Raw genomic sequence first — 17,959 nt, 5'->3', positions numbered from 1 at the left:
CCGGTACCAAAAACTATTTATAAAGAACCCAATAAAAGTAGTATTTATTCGGGTGTCGAACACAAAGATGGTGGGAGTTAGATACTTGGTTTGTTTAAGTCTTTAGTTTAGTCAAACAAAAAAAGGATTTATTAATTATAAACTAAGATGCAACAAGGTATAAAATTTAAACTAAATGAAATTGTTTTTAATTAATAAGGGAAGGCTAAGGTCTTTGGGTTCACAAAGGGCAATTAGGGGGAGAAACAAGGTCTAACAAGAAAAGGGTAATAATGGTGGTCAAGGGTTTAAGACTAATTTCTTAGTCACCTTAAGCTCCTCAATAAGTTGTCACTTGATCGAGATGAACTAGCTACAAATAAAGCATTAAGACTACCCAATAGCATGAGCACCAAGACGGATCGAATGCATCAAAGAGATGTTCTAACTTTCATTAAAACTCATCGATAAGCACTTCTAAAACTATCTAATAGCACAATGCACCAAGGTAAGCCAAACATGTTAATGAAATGTCCAATTTTCATTGAAGCATTTCCACAAACACTTCAAATGCATTAAGAGTATAAACCACATAACCACCCAATTCAAAAGGTTAACAACCCAAATTCATCCCCTTAATTACCCAAATTCCCCCTAGACCCTAGATTAGACTACTCACACATGTTTAAGGGTGAGAATTCAACAATAAATTGCAACAATAAACAAGTAAACATTGCAAACATGATAAAGACTAATACTTTGGATGAATAACAATTAAACAACATAAGAAATGTAAACAAATAAAAATAAGATGTAAATAAGAGATGTAATTGTACCAACTAAGAGGAAAGGAACAAGCTTGGACAATAATGGAAGAATGAATTTCTTCTAGTCTCCCAAATACAACCCAAATGACTAATTGTATACTAATGAGAAATGAAGAACTTGAAGAATTAAACTAAAATTAAAGAAAGATTACAATTTTTTATTGAATGAAAATGAGAGAGTAAATATTAGGGTTCTACAATATTGAGAGAGAATGATGAACTAGTCTAATTTTCTAGTCTACTTTTTAAGATAAAACTAATGATAGTGTGATTTGTAATATGAGGTAGGTCTTTTATACTCATCTAATTACTACTACTAATAATGATACTAATAATAATAATAATAAGGGTTATTTCATAACAATAATCCATCCTATTGGTGGTATGCAATAATCACTCCATCCTATCAATAATCTCAATTAAATCCAACTTAAGCACCATACTTTCTAATAACGAACCAACTGATATTTTTTTATGTTTATGTGTATTAAATAAACTAAGTACTTGATTCATCACTTGAAAATATTACACATAAACATCACATATACCAGCTAGGTTGTCCAAAAACTATCAAATATTCCAACATAAACTTAAAAACATATCAGTTGGTTCGTTATTAGTAGGTATGGTGCTTAGGTTGGATTTAATTGGGATTATTGATAGGATGGAGTGATTATTGCAGACCACCAATAGGATGGATTATTATTATGAAATAACCCTATTAATAATAATATTAATAATAATAACTCTAATTCCTATGCTCACCGTGGACAACAAAAACGGATCTTCAACAAAAACAAAGACCAAAAAGGGGAAGGGGAAAACGGGACTCAAAATCACCAAAAGGGTGTTCTGCCGGTCCACCGGCGGCCGGGCTTGACACCGACAGCGAGGGCAATGAAGCAAGGGGAATAAATTGACTTGGTGTGCGTTAAGCCGGTCTGTCGGCTGCCGGGGTACCGGTACAGGGAACAAAGATTGATGCGAGATTGTTGATTTGGTGCGTTATGTCGGCTGGCCGGCTGCCGGTCGTTATGCCGGTAGCGAGAACTTCACAAAAAAGAGCAAATTGGTGTGTTCTGCCGGTTGAGGGAGTCGGTTGTCGGTTGGCCGGCATAGAGAACAATGCTTCAAATTTGCTGAATTGAATTGGTGATTGATGGGGTAGAATTGGTGGAGCTTGGGCGGTGCTGTGGGGTGGTTGTTATGGTTGTCGTTGCTTGGTGTTGACTGTTTGATGCCGAGGTTGAATTCCGAGCTCGGAATCGCTGTTGCGGGTGCGGGTTTGTTAATGGAGGTGGAAGTGAGTGAAAGGACGAATGGTGATGAAGATGGTGGTATGAATTGTTGATGACGGTGTAGAAGGTTGAGGAAGTGTCGGGTTTTCGAGCTGCTGCTGTTGTGATGAAGCAGGGAGAAGGATGGTGATGGTGATACGGTGAAGGTGACGACATGGTGGTTAATGGTGGAGTCGTGGCAGTGATTGTCATGGTGAAGGACAAGGTGTGTGGTGTTGAATTGATTAATGGAGGTGGAGTATGTGAATGAATAGGTGATGTTGTGAATTTATGATGCAAGTGGTGAATTAGGTGGGGATTTATGGGTTGATGGGCATGAAAATGATTGTTGCTGGTGGCTTCAGGTGGGTTGTTGAGCAGCCATGGTGATGAAAATGAGTATGGTGATGTATGATGATGTTGCTGGTGATGTGCGAACAGAGGAGAACGGAGGAGATGGAGGAGCTGCTGGTATTGTTGTTGCTGTGATGACGGACGAAAATGGTGATTGTGAATGGTGGTAGAGGTGGTGGCGAATGAATATCGAAGGGTGATTATGATTGAAGGAGATGGTGGCAGTGGAATTTTGATGCGGAAACGGAGTTGGGTAGCTGATGGAGTACGGGATTGGTGATGATGGTGATGCATTAATGGTTGTTGAAGAAGAAAATGAAAGATGGAGGTGGTGTAGTATACTGGGTTTGTTTGGGAGTGTGTGGAGCAGCAAGGGCAGAGGAGCGAGTCATGATGATGAATGATGTTGAAATGGTGAATGGAAATGGTGGTAATTGATGGAGGGCAAATATGGTGATGAAGCTTGTTGTTGAGTTGGTGATGATGGTGACTGAAGTGGAAATGGAGATGGTGTTCGTGAATGAAGGTGAGAAGTCAATGGTTGACTTTCCACCTTATTTTCTTTCCTTGACCCTTCCTCAAATGTCGTCTTTACTCGACTTGGCTCGCGTCTATCTCATTATTCCGCCTTGCTTTCCCGTCTCACCTACATATAATATTAATATGTCAATAAAATTGATGGGACATATTTTGCACCCGCTGACCGAGTCAACATATTGAGCAAGGTCAAAGCCAAAAGACAGCAAGTCAACGTATTAGACAGCCTAACCGACGCAGCCTATCGGCCTGTCACTTGGGTCTCGGTCTCGGCAACTAGCCGGCCGAGATGCATATCCGCGTACTCGCATCCAGTCCCCTCGGCATGGAGTCAACCAGGCCAGCCGGCCTGCCATGGGTCCCTCGCGAGGGTAGAAAGATCTTTCCACTGCTGGCCACTTGGCCACTACGTGACAAAAGGTGAAAGTCTATAAATACTCCACTTCTCTCATTGAGAAAAGGATCCCAAAACTAACCGAAAATCTGGTATAAACTCCCTTATCTCTCTATAAAATACTTTGCCAAGTTAACATACAACTTATCTCTTTAAGTTTATTGACTTGAGCGTCGGAGTGAGTACGCTCGGTACCAAGCCGAGCCCTCAGTTTGTTCATTCTTACAGGAGAGAGCGAAAGGAAGAGACAAGCAAAGACATCATTCTACAAGCTTACGCGGTCATAATCCTGCTCCGGAATTACACCCAGAACAAAAATAATAGTAATAAAACTAATATTATAATAACAAACGACTACCTATTAAATATGACTAAGACGGCTAATAATTATAAATTAGTTATTAAATGAGCTTTAGTTCGATAAAAGCACACAAAATCGAGTCGAATAAAAGGTTAAAGTATGAGTAAAATGACGCTAAAATATGAGTTATCAAGTGACTGAGAGGGAGTAAAAGAAATGTTGACTTGATTAACAGGTATCCAGTTACTTCGTCTATTTTGAGAAAATTGTACTTAAATATGGGTTTATTGTAAGTTAAAATATAATCCAGATTATTACTAGAAGAGGGGCAACAGTTTGGATTATTTATATCAATTAACCCCCTTTTTATTTTAGGAATGTTTTGTTAAACAAATGACCAGCATAAGTACTAGTTTCCTAATAGTATAGGACTATCGCTGATCATACATATTACTCCTATATGAATCAGTATATGACCTTCTAAATTTGAAACGGATTTCGAAAAAACAACTTTAAAATCGGAATACCGAAAACTTTCGTAATAAAGGCGCACATATTGGTAATCTTGAGTAGAGTTGGTAATCGGGTTGGTCGGGTTTGGGTCGGGTTGGGTCGGGTTGGGTCATATCGGGTTCGGGCCATATAGGGTCAACATACCCTTTTGGGTCGACTCGGGTTCAGGTCGTTATTGGAACGGGTCACTTCGAGTTAAATGATGTGTTGGGTCGGGTTATTATCGGGTCCGGTAACTTAATCGCATTACTATAATTTTTTACCATTAAATTTAGCTTTTAACCTATTATTTGGTTTAATTACTTCATTACTAAGTCAAACATATCAATCTAAACACAAAATCACTTTCATTTTGATCAAAATTAAGCTTAATAATTGTCGGGTTATCAATTTAATCGGGTCGGCATTGGGTCGGGTCAATATCGGATCGGATTTGGGTCACTGATAATCGGGGCGTATCGGATTACGGGTCGGTTTCGGGCCACAATATTTTCAGGTCCTGTCAAATCGGGTTTACTCGGATTCGGGTCAGGTCAGACTTGTCAGCTCTAATCTTGAGTGATTTATGAGTTCAAGAACGAATTGATTACCATTAAAAATGATCAATACGAGCAGACCTGGATCATCCTTAACGAAATCACCGACTTCTTCCGAATCCTCGAACAACACTAACTATGGTGACCATCTCACTACGTATGGCGACTATGGTTGCTGCTCTTTTGTCACCGAATATCATAATAATGAGTTAATGACAATAAATCGGAGATAACGACCTATTTTATTCATAGGTTCGTTGCTCTTGGGTTTGGGGTCGTCCCGTTTATTAATCCCGTCCATTGGCCTACAAATTAAGTGGGTACAGACAAAATATTTTAAGAAACTTATGAAGACTCAGCTCACTAACCCAGTAACCCTTTCCCAGACCCACTAACTCCCTTGTTTGTGGGCCGAAAATTTATCGTGGGTCTGACCTAAGTCCAGTTTGCGCCCGCATTTTATAACCTTTAGTTGGCTTCCATTGATTTTGGCTATCCCGATTTTTGAGTAATATGTCAATCCGGCTCGACTTGATCTAGATGTATTCGTTTTTACTGATTTCCGACTTTGATCCCCAACCTCAAAAATACTCTGTGTGAAGATGTTTTTTTGTATGAAATTGATAGGTATCTCTGTGCGAGAACACGAATGTCCTCAATCCCCTTGCTTCTTTGACATGTTGTTACCTTAACCGTCTCCATTCTCCTTACTCTGACCATCAAACAATGAACTATCGCCACCTATCTCCCTCTCACGTCTTTATTTAAGTAATTCTCCCCGCAGAAATTAAAGAAAAAAGACTGTTAGTAGTTTTATTAATACCTTCTTTTTTTCTCATGTGGGGAGTGCAATTCGATGAGGACCGAGATACGTACGTTAGTAGTCGGGCCTCGAGCGGGCTAGGCATCTTGGGTTCCATAAGTTAAAAATAGCGGACATGGATAATTCTTCGTGTATTCATTTTATTCGAGAAGAATATCTCCTCACTAATAGCCTTCATCCACTAGTACAACGATGCAAAGAGTTAATCAATTTGGAAGGATGGTCATCAAGATCGCTTACGTTTTTAAAGAGGTAAATCGGGCAGCAGATTGGCTAGCTAATATGGGCATTAATTCGTCCCTTACCACCAAATTCTTGGATACTCCTCCAGCGGTCTTCGTACTATCGTCCGTGAAGATATTCTAGGGGTTGCATTCCCCCGTCTAATTTCGATTTAGTTTTGTATTCACAAGGCTTCGCCCTTCAGCCGTTCTTGTGCACCAAAAAAAAAAAAAACAGACTGTAATACGGCCGTTTTTATACATAAAAAAAGGGATTTTCTCACTTGTACCCTTCTAGACTTCTAGTATGGGCTAATCCCATGTGCACCCTTACTTTTCAGAAAATCCCACTTATACCCTTCAATTTACTAGTTATTCTTACTTATACCCTCAAGTATTTAACCAAATACATAGTACTGTCTACGCTGAATTTCATCGGACCTTATACAAAATCAAATCAACCCAAGATGACTCAAATCAATTGTAATGTGATCAAAATCATCGTGAATTGAATTATACTCAAATCAAAATTAAATCTCGCATAAGTAGAATTGATTTGATTTAACTCGATCAAAAATCCAACTGAATAACATGCTTATCATGTTGACTACTTATTTCTTTTTTGAATACAAAGAGAGGTCTCGCCATCGATGAGGACACTTAGTATGAAGTTTCATACGTTACAACATCATTCAAAATGGTACAAAATCCAAAACAATTATGTTAAATTTTCCTTGAGCATTTTGGCGTTTCTCAAAAATAATGTAATCAGGAAAATCCACTATACACTTCAATTTTCAGTCGTAAGAATTAATAAGGGATATAACTATATAAGTCAGACTAACTAGGAAAGTTGGAGGGTACCAGTCCATAGCAAACGTAGTTGCTCATTCATGTACAAGTTTTACTCATTCATGTGTTTTTTTTCATTATTTTTCCATTGAATGCCCTTTGCCTAGAATCAGGGCAAAAAACTCTCTCTAATACTCTCCCTCAAAAAATTAATCAAATCCATCAAATTACACAATTATAGATGCATTATGAATGCCAATTCTCGTATCGATCAAGTAATAATTCAAATTCTTAATTTTATTAATTATATTATATCAAATTAAGGAGTTAATTTACACTAATTAAATTAGGGTTTGCTTAAACCGTCGCCGCTGTTGGAGTGAGGGATGGCGGTCGTCGCCAACGTTGGGGAGAGGCTGATACGCGTCTGGCTACGGGTCAATGAAGGAACGAGTTCATTGAAAGTCGGAAATCGGTTTAATTATTCTCGAGAATGATTAAATGTATTTCGAGATTTCGTTAAACGAGTGAGCTTTATTGGATGATAAATAAATTACAAGTAATGGTTGCTCGTGTTTATCGACTGCTCGTATTGAGCATTAAATCGACGAGTTAAAAGGCGGACGAACCTTGCCATCTACAAGTTATTATTATAAGTTTATTCTAGCTAATAAAAGGGATTGATTATTCTATTTAGTTCACTAGCTTTATGGTATTTTATGTAGGCTTTAATTGCTATTATTAGAAGTTTTAATTAGCTAGTTTATTGTCATAATTAGGGGGTTATGAAGAGGCCTAAACGATGTGTTGCTAGGCTATTTATATCCATGGATTTTTTGTATTTTGATGAATCAGAAAATTAAGAAAAAAGAAAGCTGTTGCTTGTTTGGTATTTGCCTTGTGCAATTACTGAGTCGGATTGATGCGTTCGATCCAAAACTAGTGATTAATTAGGACGCGTTTCCTAATTGTTACTCGATTGGAACCAATAGGTCTTGGTTAGCCAATCTCGTTCATCAAGTTATAGGTCTAACTTGGTGTTTGCTTATCCCTTTTATTGTTTTTTGGTATTTACAAATCAAACCAAAAAACACATAAAAATCTCCAATTCCGTTAATTAAACCCAGAATCGTTAAAACGAACACTTCGTCCGACTAATCAATCTGGTCATTTCCTGCGAATCTATTTCTGTTGAGATTTATTTCGCATCAGAGGCTCGGCGTCCCGTCGGTGATGCTGGTGGCGGCAGGGTAGGGGGACTGGGGAGATAGGGGCGTCCCAAAATAAGGGTTTGTAACACCATATTTGAGTTGTTTTTCCTGATTGAACAAGTAAACTTGAGCATTTACGAGTTTGGTAAGTTGGGATCATGTAGTACTATTCGAGTCCAGTGAGGTCTGGTCGGATCATGTCAGTTTTGCCATGGATGAGTAGGATCCATTTCATGCTTAAAGTTACGACATGCTTCGTCAAGACTTTAGGATGCATAAGTCTATGACTCACTTCATCTAGAAGAATGCACTGATGAATTAAAAGACCTGAAGCAGTTCAGCAATTTGCATAGTTTCATCCATTGTCATTCTGAGTGTACTTGTGTGTCTTGAATCATATTTTGGCTTTATAAAGTAGGTATTGTATGTCAGCATTTAGATCCATAAGAAAATTGCCATTGTTGGATGATATCACGCATATTGTATATTATTCATCAAACTAATCTATGAGATTGTTTAATGGTTTGTCTGAGGAGGTCGTCAAGACCGGCCGATGGCGCAAGGGAGATGGCGGTGAGGGTGGTGAATGGTGGCTGACATGCGGTGGTGATTGAATGGTGGAAGTTAGAGGGAGGAAATTGAGAGAACAGATCGTGTAGAAATGAAAGAGTAGATGAAACATTAAAATAAAAGGGTATAATAGTCATTTACGTCCATAAAAGAGTTAAATCCGTCCATAAATGAGCACCACCCATAGCAAATGGTGCAAGTGAAAATTCACGAATAACATGATACCTCAAGTGGTACAATAGCATCGTACAACCAAGTTATATTTTTTCGAGCTTAAATCTAATTTTTTTGAGTTTTCTTAAAGTTAATTTTTTTATGTTTGAGTGAGTGAATTCAGAAATTTTATGGTATAGCTCGACTTCTTTAAAACAAAACTCGAAAAATTTATTATATAAAACTCAACAACTAAATAACAAACAAAACCGTGCTCCCCGGCAACGGCGCCAAAATTTGATAGGCTTATCGCACACCTATGCAAAAATACCCTTTGGTACAACAAATGAATGTAGTATTTAAGGGGTCGAATTCCACAGAGAGCTCGGTGGTTATTATTTAGTTGTTATGAAATGAGTTTTATCTTAATAGAAAATGGTTGGTGGGATTGAGTTGATTTATAAATAATGATGTAAAAACTGTGAATAAAACAATATATGAAAATATGCAAAAACAATATGATTAAAAGATTGTCTAGGGAAATCGGGTCACACATGCAAATTTATAAATGTATCATGTTAAACTCGGATTAGGTAACGTTAACTAATTGTTTAGGTCATTAGAAACCCACCTCTCGGCATTAGTGTCCCAACCATAGAACAGGTCCTAGAGAAACTCTCGTCCATGACTAGGTCGTCCTACTACACATGCTTAGTCTAATTCAATTCTGTGCCTCTCGACTTATAGAATGAATGAACAAACTTAATCTATGAATAAGGCCTTTAAACGTAGATTAAACATTATGGTGCAAACATGTGATAGAAACAACTATACAATATTAACTTATCCTTATTTTGACATTTACATATTACTTAATCATGCATGACTTCCTTTATTCCCTAGACAAAGGAAATTACTCTAACATGTTGTAGTTGTAAACTAAACTAATGTTAATTAGAATGATATATAACATAGTGCAAATAAGAAATATAATTACCTTGAAGTAGGAAATGGAAATGAAGAACAAATTCAAATGGAAATAACTTGAAATGAAGCTTGAATATAACTTGAACTTGATGATAGAAATGTTGTAACAAACTAATATAAACTAAAACTAAACTAAACTAAACTAAACTACCTACTAATATTTAGAGAGAATTTAGGAAGAAAAATATATGTAAGAGTGTGTAAGAGGTCCCCAAGAAGTGTCGACCAAAGGAGTAACGGAAATAAGCTACAGGGGGCTAACCCCGATCGGGGTCGTGGTATTTCTCAAATTTCTCTTAATTCCGTCTTAACTTTGCACTTAATGTTGATGCGGAATCCGATGCTTATGTCTTAATGCGTCCGTCTATGGTATCTTAAGCATCCTTTGGCATCCAATGCAAACTCTTATCATGGGCTTTCATTTGGATTTCATTTCTTTCCATATCCACCAACTAAGATTGGCTTCCTCTTGCTCGGGTTTTCCAATTTCTTCCCGAAATGCCCCTATGCTTCCCGAAACTCCTTTGCATGATCAAGACTTGCTTTCATTAGCCTCGTGAACTCTTGTACTTGCTACTTTGACGGGAAAAAGCTACTAAAAGCTTAATTTCCTACAAAACACAATAGAAAACAAGCAAGCACAACTAGAACACGGAATTAGCTCACAAACACTAACATTAGTGCAAATGACATGCAAAATAGAGGTAAAATAGGGGTTAAAATGTATATAAAATGGACCTATCATTTATTAATACCTTCTTTTTTTCTCATGTGGGGAGTGCAATTCGATGAGGACCGAGATACGTGCGTTAGTAGTCGGCCTCGAGCGGGCTAGGCATCCTGGGTTCCATAAGTTAAAAATAGCGAACATGGACAATTCTTCGTGTGTTCATTTTATTCGAGAAGATTAGCTCCTCACTAATAGCCTTCATCCATTAGTACAACGATGCAAAGAGTTAATCAATATGGAAGGATGGTCATCAAGATCGCTTACGTTTTTAAAGAGGTAAATCGGGCAGCAGATTGGCTAGCTAATATGGGCATTAATTCGTCCCCTACCACCAAATTCTTGGATACTCCTCCAGCGGTCTTCGTACTATTATCCGTGAAGATATTCTAGGGGTTGCATTCCCCCGTCTAATTTCGATTTAGTTTTGTATTCACAAGGCTTCGCCCTTCAGCCGTTCTTGTGCACCAAAAAAAAAAGAAAGAAAACAGACTGTAATACGGCCGTTTTTATACATAATAAAAGGGAATTTCTCACTTGTACCCTTCTAGTATCGGCTAATCCCATGTGCACCCTTACTTTTCAGAAAATCCCACTTATACCCTTCAATTTACTAGTTATTCTTAGGAAAAATTACAAATAACCACCATGTATTTGCGTATTTTTACAAATTACCACCACGTATTTACATTTTTACAAATAACACCCAACCTTTCATGTATACTCCCCAATCACCACCGTATATTTGTCCCGAAACACATTTTTCTTAATTTCCGACTCGTTAAGTAACGATTTATGTGAAATACCCAGATTACCCTTATTAATTACTCCCACACAACATATCCCTCTTTCATAGTTCCTCCATTCAACTCCATTCTACCACTTTGCTTTTTCACGTTTGTCAATGCGTGTTTTACGCTCTAAATATCGTTAGCTACATATTTGCAAAAATTATAAAAGTAAGATATTTTTAATGTACTCGTAAAGACGAATCAAACCAGATCCCACATGAATATATTGTTACTTATGTATTGAGAGAAAAATGGAATTGAATGCCCATCTATGAATAGTGTATAGAATATAATATGGTAGAGTAGAGTTGAATGGAAGAAGTATAAAATTCCCAAATACCATATTTCCCAATTGATTACTAAATCCCCAAATCCCCAAATCTCTATCCCTAAATCCTTTCATTCCCTGAATCTCCCTCTTTCTCTTTCGCTCAAATTTCTTTATCTTAGTAATAATGGAAAAACACAGAAGAAAAATTGAAGAAACGAAAACCTTATATCAGAAGAAGATCAGGAGGATTTATTAGCAGCAAAGTATAGATTTGTTGAGGAAGAGAGATTTGTTCTATACGATGGCCAAAATTGGAGAGAAAAGTGTTACTATGCACTAACTTTAATTGATATGAAAGTCTAAAGCTGCTCATTGTGTATACTGTCAAACCCATAGATATTCTCTTGAATTACATTTGCAAATGCAAAAATGACGGATTTTTGTGGTGTCAACAATTTTAAGAAAGGAAAGGAGTAGTCGTAATGTTGTGTGTGAGTAATTGATATGGGTATTTTGGGTATTTCACATAAATCATTACTTAACGAGTTGGAAAATAAGAAAAACGAGTTTTGGGACAAATATAGGTGGTAATTGCAATTATGTGGTAATTGGGGAGTATACATGAAAGGTTGGGAGTTATTTGTAAAAATGTAAATATGTAGTGGTAATTTGTAAAAATACGCAAATATGTGGTGATTATTTATAATTTTTCCTTATTCTTACTTATACCCTCAAATATTTAACCAAATACATAGTACGTCTAAGCTGAATTTCATTAGACCTTATACAAAATCAAATCAACCCAAGATGACTCAAATCAATTGTAATGTGATCAAAATCATCGTGAATTGAATTATACTCAAATCAAAATTAAATCTCGCATAAGTAGAATTGATTTGATTTAACTCGATCAAAAATCCAACTGAATAACATGCTTAACATGTTGACTACTTATTTCGTTTTTGAATACAAAGAGAGGTCTCGTCATCAATGATGAGGACACTTAGTATGAAGTTTCATACACTACAACATCATTCAAAATGGTACAAAATCCAAAACAATTATGTTAAATTTTCTTTGAGCACTTTGGCGTTTCTCAAAAATAATGTAATCAGAAAAATCCACTATACACTTCAATTTTCAGTCGTAAGAATTAATAAGGGATATAACTATATAAGTGAGACTAACTAGGAAAGTTGGAGGGTACCAGTCCATAACAAACGTAGTTGCTCATTCATGTACAAGTTTTACTCATTCAGATACTTTTTTTCATTATTTTTCCATTGCATGCCCTTTGCCTAGAATCAGGGAAAAAACTCTCTCTGATACTCTCCCTCACAAAATTAATCAAATCCATCAAATTACACAATTATAGATGCATTATTTATGCCAATTCTCGTATTGATCAAGTAATAATTTAAATTCTTAATTTTATTAATTATATTATATCAAATTAAGGAGTTAATTTACACTAATTAAATTAGGGTTTGCTTAAACCGTCGTCGCCGTTGGAGTGAGGGATGGCGGTCGTCGCCAACGTTGGGGAGAGGCTCGGCGTCCTGTCGGTGATGCTGGTGGCGGCAGGGTAGGGGGATTGGGGAGATAGGGGCGTCCCAAAATAAGGGTTTGTAACACCGTATGTGAGTTGTTTTTCCTGATTGAACAAGTCAACTTGAGCATTTACGAGTTTGGTAAGTTGGGATCAGGTAGTACTATTCGAGTCCAGTGAGGTCTGATCAGATCATGTCAGTTTTGCCATGGATGAGTAGGATCCATTTCATGCTTAAAGTTACGACATGCTTCGTCAAGACTTTAGGATGCATAAGTCTATGACTCACTTCATCTAGAAGAATGCACTGATGAATTAAAAGACTTGAAGCAGTTCAGCAATTTGCATAGTTTCATCCGTTGTCATTCTGAGTGTACTTGTGCGTCTTGAATCATATTTTGGCTTTATAAAGTATGTATTGTATGTCAGAAACCGCATTTAGATCCATAAGAAAATTGCCACCATTGTTGGATGATATCACGCATATTGTATGTTCATCAAACTAATCTATGAGATTGTTTAATGATTTGTCTGAGGAGGTCGTCAAGACCGGCCGATGGCGCAGGGGAGATGGCGGTGAGGGTGGTGAATGGTGGCTGACATGCGGTGGTGATTGGATGGTGGAAGTTAGAGGGAGGAAATTGAGAGAATAGATCGAGTAGAAATGAAAGAGTAGATGAAACATTAAAATAAAAGGGTATAATATTCATTTACGTCCATAAAAGAGTTAAATCCGTCCATAAATGAGCACCACCCATAGCAAATGGTGCAAGTGAAAATTCACGAATAACATGATACCTCAAGTGGTACAATAGCATCCTACAACCAAGTTATATTTTTTCGAGCTTAAATCTAATTTTTTTGAGTTTTGTTAAAGTTAATTTTTTTATGTTTGAGTGAGTGAATTCAGAAATTTTATGGTATAACTCAACTTCTTTAAAACAAGACTCGAAAAATCTATCTATATATATATATAAAAGAGAGTTTTTTCGAGCGATCTGAGAGCGTCCACATCATCAAAAATCAATTTAGGAAAGTATAATTTTTGATGTAAAAAATAAAGTAGAAAATCTTTTAATTATTATAATATGTATATTTCCTAAATTATATTCAAGTGATATTTCCAATTTTTATATCAAATTTTTACATTTCATTTGGCAAAAAAATATGTTAAAAAAATTATGAAAATAATATAATTAGCTTTGTGGAGAAAAATGCTATCATTACAGTATAGATTTCATATTATTTGCACATATTAAAGATAGTGTAATTCTTAATACGTAAAATTGTGTACTTTTTAGTATGTTTTGTCCCACATTGGAAAATAAGTAGGAGTGGTGAATATACTACATATAAATAGTAGAATTGTCCCACATCGAAAGATTAGTATAAGGTGATGTGATTCTATGATTATAAATAGGAGGCATATTTGGAACTTATGTATCCACCCAAAAAATTTTGAGTCTCATAAATATTGTTTTAAAGAGCTCTTAAGATTTTCTATCATTATCTACAACAATAGGTCTTGGTATAGACGAGTGTGGCGAACATACGGGTAAAGACCTCTAATAAAATGGGTAAGGGGACAAGGTGGGGCACCCCCATGCGCTTCCCACTTTATGGCAAATGGGTATTTTGTGAGAGAAAATGGTATCCGTCTATACGTATAGACGGATAGTGTCCGTCTATAATGAGAATTTGTGTATCTACAATATGATATAAAAAATAAAGTGGAAATCGTTGCAGGGAACTACCCGGGAGAGAGTTAAGAACATGAACAAGAAAATCAAAAAATAGAAAACTAAAGGTTTTACTAATGGTAGTCTCCTGACACAGTACAAAACTAAAGATTTTACTAATGGTTGTCTTCTGAATGCAGTAATAGAGCGTTAATGAGTCGTTATATGTACGATGTAGAGATCCCTATCTAATGATCGAGACTAAGTGGTTTTACCTTCAAAGAAAAATAATATGTATACAATAGTAGCTTTTTTAAGAAGAGACATGTATTTCTTGGTATGTTATATCTTTCACATTGAAAAATAATGTAGGCATGATGAACATACTACGTCTAAATAATTAAATTATGTATCTCACATTGAAATAATAGTATACGGTAGGGTGATTCTATAAATATAAATAGGAGGCATCCTTGAAACTTAGGTATTAACCCAAATTTTTTTGATATAAAAGATATGTACTTTTTAGTATGTTATATGTCCCACATTGAAAAATAATGTAGGTGTGATGAATATATTATGTATAAATAATAGAACTGTCTCATATATATACATTTTCTATATTATATTAAAGTGATGTTTATAATTTTGATTTAAAAACTTTATATTTCATTTGACAAAAAAGTATCGTATGAAAATTATATAATTAGATTGTGACAAAAAAATACTATCATTAGAATGTAGATTGTATTGTATTGTATTTTCTCGTTATTAAATCGGGTTGATGTCAAAGTAGGTGCAAACAAAATGGTGCACTTAGTATGTTATTTGCCCTACATTGAAAAGTAATGTAAGTCTGGTGAATATACTATGTATAAATATTAGAATTGTCCCACATCAGAAGATTACCATAAGGCAGGGTGATCTTATGATTATAAATAGAAGTCATAACCCAAAATCTTTTGATTCTCTTAAGTATTGCCAGAGAGAGCTCTTAAAAGAGTTTGTATTACTGTCTCTACAATAATGATTTCTAACCTAAGTTAATCTTTGGAAAATCTTTTAGTCATTATAATATATACTCTGTATTTCTTATTTTATATTCAAGTGATGTTTCTAATTTTTATATAAAAACTTTTACATTTCATTTGGCAAAATAATGTCGGTAAAAAAATTATGAAAATAATATTATTAGATTCATGGTAAGAAATGCTATCATTAGAGTATATATAGATTTCATATAATTTGCACATATTAAAGATGGTGTATTTCATAGTATGTTATATGTCCCACATTGAAAAATAATATAGGTGTGATAAATATACTACATATAAAAAATAGAATTTTCCCACATCGAAATATAGCATAAGGTGGGTGATTCTATGATTATAAATAGGAGGCATCCTTGGAACTTAGGCATTAACCCAAAATCTTTTGAGTCTCTTAAGTATTGTCTTGGAGAACTTTTAAAAGTTCATATCATTATATTTTCTACCTATAGATTTTATATGTCCCATATTGAAAAATAATGTAGGTGTGGTAAATATACTACGTTTAAATAATATAATTAGAATTGTGTTAAAAAATATTCTATCATTAGAGTATAGGTTCCTATCATTTGCACATATTTTAATTATGATAAAAAAAAAATAGAAAACAAACGTCCATGGTAGCATGTGTAATCTATCAAAGAGGTTACCATGAGAAATTTCCAATATTATAATGATATAGTTAATTAAATTTTCATTTAAAAGAGAGAGATATCCGTACCAATAAAACAATAAAGGTGGTATTATTTTTTAATTGTTATTTTATTGCCACGCCATCAAACTTAATGTCCATTTAACAACCTTTACATTAGGGGGTACTATGGGCAAAAAAATGGAACATCAAGGGTACCATAGGCAGATTCGTAAAAGTAGGGGTAACATAGAAAATCTGACAAAATTAAGGGGTACCACGGAAAATTTCCGTATCTAAATTATGTTAAATTTTTTTGAAGAAAAACAACGTACAAATATTAATGGAGATTACTTGATCATATTATTAAATTTAAATATAACTATTAGATATAATGAGTAGCAATTGTCTGTATTCGGTATTCGAGATCTGGTTGGATGTCGAACTAAGTGCAAAAAAGATGGTGTAATTCTGAGTATGTTATTTGTCCCACATTGAAAAACAATGCAGGTCTGATGAATATATATTACGTATAAATCGTAGAATTGTCCCACATCAGAAAAAAGTTCAAGTTTGGTGAATATATTACTTATAAATAGTAGAATTGTCTCACATCAAAAGATTAGTATAAGGTGGGGTGATTATATGATTATAAATAAGAGTTAACCCACGTACATATTAATCTTTTATTTTTTTTGAAAGAGATATTTAATAATATGTAAACAAATCATTAGACATAGAATGTAAACATTAAACCCTTATAACGTTTTTTTTTTTGCATTATGGCATTCAAACTAGTTTATTATATAACTCGAATTTTAGAGCATACAACTGGTTGTAGGATCTATTAACGGGTGAAAATTTCCCAAAAAAATACACATCAGGGTCGGTTTTGGAACAGCATCGTATACGGTGCATTAGAGTAACGTATAAATACAGAAAAAATCCCTCTTTTGAACCCCCTTCCTCAAAAACTTTTGAAACAATGGCGTCAACAAGCGAACGACGTAGCATCAAATCCTCTTCATCCGCCGACAATTCTAGTTCTATCATCAGCAGAGTTACCTCCACCGTCTCCGAATCCTCCATCGTCCAAAAGAGCAAGGATAAAGCTTCCGACGCTTTATTCGTCGGCAAGAAACTGTCGAAAAGCACCGGAAAAGCCGCTTGGATCGCCGCTACCACCGCCATTGTTCTCCTCCTTCCTCTCATTATTGAGTTTGATCGCGACAGTCAACTTGATCAACTTGAGCTCCAGGCTTCTCTCCTCGGTTCTCCCGCTGCTAAACCCTACTAATGAAACCCTAGCTTGCTCGATTGAATAGACGAGCAATCGAGCTTCATTGAACTCTATGATGATGCAATTCATGGTATTTTTGATATTTTTCGCTATTTTTTTAATTGTTTTTCTGTTAGAATCAGGATTTCTGTTATAATTGCATATCAAAATTGCAAGTAGGTTTTAGATTGAACTAAATGCGAAGGTTTTAATCATATGAGCTCGTATCTTGTGAATTGTTACCTACAGAAGCTCGGCAATGAATAAAGCGCAATTTTTAAATTAAATTGAATTAAGCAGAATTTTTGAATTGATTTGAATTGATTTGATTTGAATGAAGCGTAATTTTTGAATTGAATTGAATTGAATTGAATTGAATTGAATTAGTGTTGCATATATGTTATATTCCGTATAAGTTCTATTTACGCATACTCGATTAGAAGTATGTGACACGGATGTGTGTCCAAGTGATGATGTAGGAGAAAATAATGCTCCTATTTTTTTTCAC

The 17,959-nt window shown here is 35.3% G+C and overlaps 1 protein-coding gene across 1 annotated transcript; it reads left to right on the top strand.

Annotated features, from left to right (window-relative positions):
• The first annotated feature begins 17,084 nt into the window (after positions 1–17,084).
• Positions 17,085–17,809, top strand: LOC141643867 (mitochondrial import receptor subunit TOM9-2-like). Its single transcript, XM_074453198.1, has one exon. The coding sequence runs from the start codon at positions 17,158–17,160 to the stop codon at positions 17,467–17,469; it is 312 nt and encodes a 103-aa protein (XP_074309299.1). The 5' UTR covers positions 17,085–17,157; the 3' UTR covers positions 17,470–17,809.
• The last annotated feature ends 150 nt before the right edge of the window (positions 17,810–17,959 follow it).

This window comes from Silene latifolia, chromosome 2 (assembly GCF_048544455.1).
Source record: "Silene latifolia isolate original U9 population chromosome 2, ASM4854445v1, whole genome shotgun sequence".
Lineage (NCBI taxonomy): Eukaryota > Viridiplantae > Streptophyta > Magnoliopsida > Caryophyllales > Caryophyllaceae > Silene > Silene latifolia.
The sequence above is the reverse complement of the archived record's forward strand: the minus strand, read 5'-3'. Positions and strand labels throughout refer to the sequence as shown.